This window comes from Colobus angolensis, unplaced genomic scaffold (assembly GCF_000951035.1).
Source record: "Colobus angolensis palliatus isolate OR3802 unplaced genomic scaffold, Cang.pa_1.0 Scaffold229, whole genome shotgun sequence".
In the NCBI taxonomy this organism is placed as follows: domain Eukaryota; kingdom Metazoa; phylum Chordata; class Mammalia; order Primates; family Cercopithecidae; genus Colobus; species Colobus angolensis.
The window spans coordinates 6099032-6106880 of record NW_012115477.1 but is presented as its reverse complement, the minus strand read 5'-3'; the positions used below and the strand labels follow the sequence as shown (position 1 = coordinate 6106880).

Genomic DNA, 7849 nt, shown 5'->3' with positions numbered 1-7849 from the left:
AAAACAAAATCAATCAAGAATTGGAAATTATCAGTCAGGTCCAATTATTGATATTAAATTAAACCTCAGTTCAAACAAAATTTTGGCTTTAAGAAGGCACTAGTACTGTCAACTTAGAAATAACTGATCACTAAATTTAAGTCAGTTGAGAAAAAGCAAGAAAAATTCTCTCTCTCTCTCTGTATATTTTTAATCCCCAATGTGATAGTGCCAACAATCACATTGGGGATTAAGAATATACACAGATTAAGAATATACATGTGTTTATATTTAAACAATCCTCTATAAAAAAAAAAAGTCCATGTTTCAATAGAAGCATGTTAGGCATGAATTTCAGGACAAATTTTTTTACAGTATAGATTTTGAGAAAGATGATTAAGTTTTGTTTTTCTCTACTATATCTTATGCTCTCAGATTCTTTATGAACTTCAGCTGAGATATTTTGAAATAGAAACAAAAAACAAAAACCCCTCACTTAGCCTGCTGTTTCCCTCTTTAAAGCTAGGATCATCATGCTAGAGAATAGCTTAGGACCAAAATGTAAACTAAAATCAAGAAGGAATGAATTTTAATGAATCCAAATGGAAATAGTAATGATCTATCATCATCTTGCAAGTAAGGAATTGTAAAATTTATTCTGCCTCAGTACATCTAAAAATTAACTTTACATTTATAGATAGCATGAGGCATTAATCAGTTTACCTTAAAGATAGACTAGAAAGAGTTAATTTATATCTAAATATATGTCATGAGATCTGCTGTTTTATTAAAGAACCTTTAATTCCTGAGATGTTTGGAATGAGTTTCTGGAATAGAAATGGTCAAGAAAACAAAGGGTCCAAATATGAACACAGCAACCTAGCATGTGTCTTTTAAATGTAGGTGTTAGAGAGTGCTGAAAACTAGCTATAACCTCAGCATGTGCTTCGTTTTCAGATTATTTTAGTGGGGAGAGTAGGTTTTTATTGTTCTTTCCAGTGGGATTTCATGCATGGATTACTTTCCCATTTTACACCATTAGTTAATACATTCTCTCTCTACCCTCTTCCCTCCACACTGAGCAAGGAAACCTGCAGGATAAATGAGTTGCAACCAATAAACAAGATTAAATACCCAAATCTTTCCAGTTTCCCCAGACCCCTCCCCCTATAAACAAACGCCTACCCTGTTTTCTGTGGCTGGTCTGCAAATACATATGTACACACTAATCACCAAAGAGTCTTCAGTGAAGGTCTCATCCTTCCCACCCCTCCTCCAGAAGAATGAGTATTTTAAAGTTTTCACCTAAGTGAAGTAGTATTAATACAGGATATAATTCCAATAAAAGTACTCATGCTTATCTACTACTTTAACAACTATGGATAATGTTTACCAGATAAAAATTCCAATTCCTGACTCAGTAGTTGAAAATTTAAAAAATCAGTTTCTGTCAAACAGAACAGTTTTTTGTTTGTTTTTTTAAAATATTGATTGTATAAATCTTTGATTTTGATAAAACATTAAAAAATATCCCAGGTTTTAGAGTTTTGGCTTGTCTAAATGATTAATTTTGACTTTTTTTATTTTTACAATTACAATTTTCTCTAATAAATTCCTCAATAGTTTTCTACTGTATCATTTCCAAAATAAAAAATAACTGAATATATAAATTCCAACCTAGAATCATTTCACAATCATATTTTCATAATTTAAATTTCTTAGGTGATAAAGGATTATCTAAATTAACTCTATAATCTTTAGCATACTATAAATTCAGTCCTTAAGTTTTAATTAATTTACTCAACTCAAACCATTTCTAAGTTATTCTAATGTTTCTGATGAATAATTTTACATGACAAGTTCAAAAATACTATCAACCACATTAGTGAAATGTAGTTGAATTATATAAATGTAAATAAAATATGTTTAATGATTACTTCTGTTTTAAAGTAGTTTTTCTTTACTAACCAATTCAGTTGTTAAAATTTGTTTTAAAATTTTGGTACATGGCAATTTATGTTACTTTAGTTTTTAGAGAGTAACAGAACTAGTAATTTTTTCAAAAGCACTTAGAGGAAGATGTAACATCACAGGATGTAACATCACTAAGAGTAAACAACACAGAAAATCTTTGAACTCTCTGATTTAAACCAATCCTCTCAAAGTTTTAAATATTTACTGAAGAATTATCATTTTACCGTTTTTAACCAAATCGAGTATTTTGTCAAGACAAAAAATGAACAATTATCTGCAAACAAATTAATTTATATTCTTAACTGGTACATTTCCTTTTCTCCAGATAATTAAAAGTTAGTAAAGTCTGTTATGAAATTAGATATACCAAACAAATTTATACTTCCTTCTTTTTTTGTCATAGCCAGAGTTCTGATCTGTATTTTTGATGAAACCAACAGCAATTTATGTATATAATTACAAACTCACCAAAGACACCAGTACCTAGTATACACCATTGTAGCTGTTTGCCTTTTCAGTTAATCAAATTAAATATGATTATTTCGTTTGTTTTGTGCTTTTCCAAGTCAAATTCATATTTATTTTTTCTCACCGTCTCCACCAAACGTCAGTAAAATTGGAACATTTCAGCTACAGAAATCGTTAATCCTTGAAGGTCGGTCTCAGCTTCATTGGTCTTAGGGCAGCTTCAACGAAAACGTGGTCTCAGCATAGTTGATTTTACCCGGAATTTTTCGTTTGCTTTTTTTGGAGGGGTTGTTTGATTTTGCTTAAAACAACCCTGTGGACCACAAAGGGGTTTAGGAAGGGAGGGGGCAGGGCGAGTCGATTACTCTAGAAGCCCAGAAAAGTTCAGGTACCTGAGAACATATTTGGTTGTAGTTGTTTTAAGTAAAAAAGGACGTATAAACTCTAAGATGTTGGAAATGGGCAGGGAAACGAAGATGTGACTCCAGCTGCTGAGCATGGCGCAAATCCAGAACCTCCGGGCGCTGGACGTTGGGGGAAGGGAGGGGACCGTGCGGGCACCATGCGGTCAGCCAAGGGGCGGGCTCCACCCACGGACGCAGAACTGCTTTCCACCCTTCCTCAGCGTTACCTCCCTCTTTCCTCCTTGGGGGTTGGGGCTGGGGGCGAGCAGTTAAAGGGCAGGAAAAACGAGAGCGAGCAGAGGGGAACACAATCCCACCTCTCAACCTCAACAAAACCAACGAGGGAGCAAAGGGTTATTTTCGCGCCACAAAAGATGGAAATCCAGGGGCGGCTCCGGGGCCAATGAATGGAAACCAGCAAACCGCTCTGGCGGAGGCGGCCCACGGCGATAGGCTCCCCCCGTCAGCCAATCGGGAGCGAGGAGAGGCCCCCGCCCGCAGCAGGGGCGGTGTCTCTCTCGACGCCGGTTGCTCAACTTGGACTCGGCAAGCCGGCCCCGGGGAGCGCGGGAGCCCCGCCTTGTACCCGCTTTTGCGCGCCAGTCTCGCGGCCCGCCCCACCCCGGGCAGACCCGCAGGGTTCGGCGAGGGATTCTCCCCAGTGGGTACCAAGCATCCCTGAGCCCCACGGAATCCCTCGCGCACACACGCAACTGAGACCGGAGGTGCGGGAGAATCGCCAAACCCACGCTGCCCGGTGCGTCCCCGCGCTGGCGGGCGGACTCAGGTGGGGTGGCGCGGCGAGGGCCCCGGCCACACGGCTCCGCACATATGGACGCAACCCCAGGAGGACCCAGAAGCCCGCGGTCCCGCGGTAGGGCCCCGGGAAAGGGCGGTCCAGTGGTCCAGGCCCTCCGAGGCGAGCCGGCTGCCGACGAAAGACCCTCCCCAGTGTTGAGCTGTGAGGATCCCGCCCTCTTTCTCAGGGCAGAGCCAGAGGAAAAAGGAAACAACCCCATCTTCTCTCCCGGGGCACCATTTTTATTTATTTTAAACAATAAGATATATACAGGCAGCTTCCAAGGAGAGGGCAGATCCAGGTTACCACTTACTACGCCCCTGGTTTAAACAGATCAGAGTCCAGGAGGGCCGTTCAAAAGCGCAAGAGCCTGTTAAAGCACCTCGGAGGAGGCCCAAGCGACACGCCAGGCATTGTGTGCCCACCCGCGTGAGGGGATTCGGCTTGAGACTCCAGGCTGGTCCCAAGTCGGGCGTGAGGAGGGGTGTCAGCCCCTTCCCCCCATCTGCCCACTCAGCCTTTGCCCCTGACGTGTGGGTACAGCAACGGTAACTGGCCTTCTAAACATAGCTATGCTTTAATATTATGCTGACCCAAAAGAAACATTTGTACAGTCCTCAGTTCAGCAGATAAGGAGGAGATGCAGCTGTCCAAAGAGTAAACAGTCTGCAACTGGACTCAGCCGCATCCTAGAGCACACACAAGGTACAAGGTGGGAGTTCTTTCTTCGTGGAGATCACATTAATTAGGAGCTACAACTGCTTCAGGAAGAAGCTGAAGTAGCCTATAACCAGTTAATTTGTGTGAGATTCATTAAAAAAGACCTGGAAGTTAAATTGATTTTATATTCATTCTTGAAAATTCACCAAAGGTATCTTTGTACTTGAAGTGCTAGTGCAAGAAAACTACCTAAGATCTTTTGACTCAGCCCTTAAATGATTGGAGACTGGAAGTGGAGTGGACTGCATCTACCTCTCTTTGATGTCTGAGCTTACATTACTCGTGTATGTTTTTAAGGTCCTAGATGGACTATCCAGTTTGTTACAATAATACACAGATTAGGTTAACAGGAGTCCCAGGAACATATTTCATCAAAACATACACTTGTTTTAAATTCCAGCTGTTAAGATTTGCTTGATAGTGTCAGACAAGCATGGACTAGTATTTATGGAAAATAAACAATTTATTCCATGCTTTAGAAGTAGATATTTCCTTAGGTCTCAGTTTTAGTAAAAGCAAATACAGTCAACCCAGAAGCCATGGTTCAATTGATTTTGGAAGCAAACTGAACACACACAATTTGTTTTTATGAAAAATTACTAAAAGTTAAATGATCAACAGGTTGTAAAATTTACAGTGATACTGAGAAGGGCAAATATTACCAAATGAATGAATGAAGAACATTTCTCCAAATGGCTTTTCTACAACAGGTACATTTAAAATAAATCCATAATTTTTGATATTTACATTTTGCATACCACAGAAGCCAAAAGAATACATCTTTTCTTTTTTCAAACTAAAGTTCTCTTTTTTTAAAAAAAAAAGCTTTAAAAAAGTTAAACCTAACCATAAACTTAAAGAGAAATTTTACCAAAACGTTCTTTCAAGGCTGAGCTCTTAATTCAGTTCCAAATATTGTAACACAAAAACACGTCTGTCCCCCTATTTTATAAAGTAACAACATTTCATTAAACGTGAATCAAATATTGTGAAAGTGTGTTTACGTTTAAAATGTTGGATTCGCTTGGCAGGAAAGAAAAACCTGTAAGAAAGAACAATTGCATTTAAAATGGATGATCTGACACCTTCCGGTTCCTTAACACAAAATTACAAAGTAAGTTCCCTTTAAAAGACAAAATGTAAATACTCTTTATATCATGCAGTAATTCCCATGTTTAAATCTACCATTCATCTTTTAAATGAAAAATACACATTTTAAAATGCTAACAACGGTTTTGAGAGAGAAGCTTTTATCAATTACCGAAGATGTTTCCAGCGTAAATCACAATATTTCCTCTATTTAGGATACCTTTTTTCTACCAGTAAGAGCACCAAGTCATTAAAGATTCTTGTCTATATTTTCATGTTATATAGAATTTATTTCACTTAAAGAATTTGCATGTTATATCTTTTCCATAGAATACGTGTTAAAAATATACCTGTTAAAAACACAACTATCTAGTGCAAATGAAACCTTTGAGTGGAGTACACAATCATTAAACGACACTTGGAGATTTCCACCAGAACCCCAGCACTGCCTTCGTTTCCGTATTGCTCGTCTCCAGTTTACATTTTGTTGGCCCACAAAGGCTCCACCGGGCCCAAATCCTCCCCCAACAACCACCATTGTACTCATTACATATAGAGAAAATTATGTATGGCTCTCATGGCCAAATGTAGGCAGAAAAGAGGCAGAAAGAGGCTCGAACAGTTTTTCAAATACGAATACCACCTAGGGGTAACGCAGGACGGTCTTCCAGTTTTAAGTCTCAAGTTCTCCAACTAAAATTACTTAAATAAAAGTACCAGCCTGCTCCACTCCTCCCCCTTTAAAAACTACAGGAAGAGAGGATTTCCCTTTAAGTACCGACTTCTCCCACTTTGACTTCTCTCCTCCAGCGGCCCAGGTTCCCGACGACCCCAGCCCCTAGCTAGAAACCTCCGCCCCTGCACTCCCCTCCCCCACCAGTGGCCAAGCCCGCCCCCGGCCTCATTTATCCTGGAGCCTTTTCTGAATCGCGCAACCAATGGCAAACGCGAAGCCGAGAGCCACCGCGAGCGCAGGCGGAGGCGGAGGAGGTGTCGCCCAGACACCCGCCCAGGACGCTGCGGGCTCCCATCCCCCACCGCCCCGGGCCCAGGCCGCCCCCACTCGCGCGGTGCCCGGGGCCCGAGAAGGGCGCACAGGGTGGGGTGCGTCGCCCGCCTGTCTTGCCAATACCCCCTGCCCCCTTCACCCAGTCCCCCACCCCTCCTCGCAGCGTTTCCGTCCCTGCCAGCCTTAGAAACGTGCCTGCGGCTTTGCCGGGGTTACACTTCTAATGCCATTAAAGCCACCAGGCGAGTTCGGGATTGTGACTCTGGTTTTGTTGTTAATAACCTATTCTGAAAAATCGAATGATTAAAACTACGGTAACTAGAGCTGAGGAATTGCCTGTTAGTACCTCTACCCATTTCCTCATTAAAAAAAAAAAAATCAATATCCCAGCCCTCCCTCCCAGGATCCGCCCAGACCAGATAACCCTTTCCAAACTCGAGTTGTGACCGTCAGCGCCCCGCGCCGCGCTCCCCTCGGTGCCGGCTGCGGTTCCTTTAGCATTTTCCCTCTTCCTCCTCCCCCTTCTCAGGGTCCCTCTCCCAATCTCGTTTCCCCTCCCCCTCTTCCTCTCGCTCGCTTTTTTTTTTTCTCCGAAACCCACTCTAATTGAGGCTCTGGGATTCCTCACGTGAGACGTTGATTTGTAGTTTGAACACGTGGCTCATTCAAAAAGCCGGACACTCGGAGCGGATTTTTTCCGCCTCCTGCGCCTTCATCCCTCCTCCTCCTCTCCCCTCCCTCCTGCCAGTCACCCTTCTGGGTTTTTTATGGGGAGGCGGCGCCTGCCTCACGTAGTGTGATATTTTCACAGTCCGCTGGCCGAAGCCAAAGGGGTTGGGGAGGAAGAGACAAAAAGTAGTTTTTTCCCCTCCTCCTCCTCCTTTCTCTTGCTAATCCCGCCTCCTTCTCAGACTTAGGAAGACTGGTGGATGCGTTTGGGTTGTAGCTAGGCTTTTTCTTTTCTTTCTCTTTTAAAACATATCTAGACAAGGAAAAACAAGCCTCGGATCTGATTTTTCGCTCCTCATTCTTGTGCTTGGTTCTTACTGTGTTTGTGTATTTTAAAGGCGAGAAGACGAGGGGGAACAAAACCAGCTGGATCCATCCATCACCGTGGGTGGTTTTAATTTTTCGTTTTTCTCGTTAATTTTTTTTTAAACAACCACTCTTCACAATGAACAAACTGTATATCGGAAACCTCAGCGACAACACCGCCCCCTCGGACCTAGAAAGTATCTTCAAGGACGCCAAGATCCCGGTGTCGGGACCCTTCCTGGTGAAGACTGGCTACGCGTTTGTGGACTGCCCGGACGAGAGCTGGGCCCTCAAGGCCATCGAGGCGCTTTCAGGTGGGCCCGGGCCTGGCCCCACCCGGGCTCTCGCCCCAGCCCTGCACCGCCCGCCCAG

General features: G+C 42.6%; 1 protein-coding gene across 4 annotated transcripts in view; it reads left to right on the top strand.

Annotated features, from left to right (window-relative positions):
- Positions 1 to 7200: 7200 nt before the first annotated feature.
- Positions 7201 to 7849, top strand: part of IGF2BP3 (insulin-like growth factor 2 mRNA binding protein 3) — a 163976-nt gene continuing 163327 nt past the window's right edge. For all 4 annotated transcript variants that reach the window (XM_011944196.1, XM_011944194.1, XM_011944193.1 and 1 more), the window contains exon 1: positions 7201 to 7791. In XM_011944196.1, the coding sequence (XP_011799586.1) occupies positions 7617 to 7791 (175 nt within the window). In that variant the 5' untranslated portion in view covers positions 7201 to 7616. The remainder of the gene's footprint in view (positions 7792 to 7849) is intronic.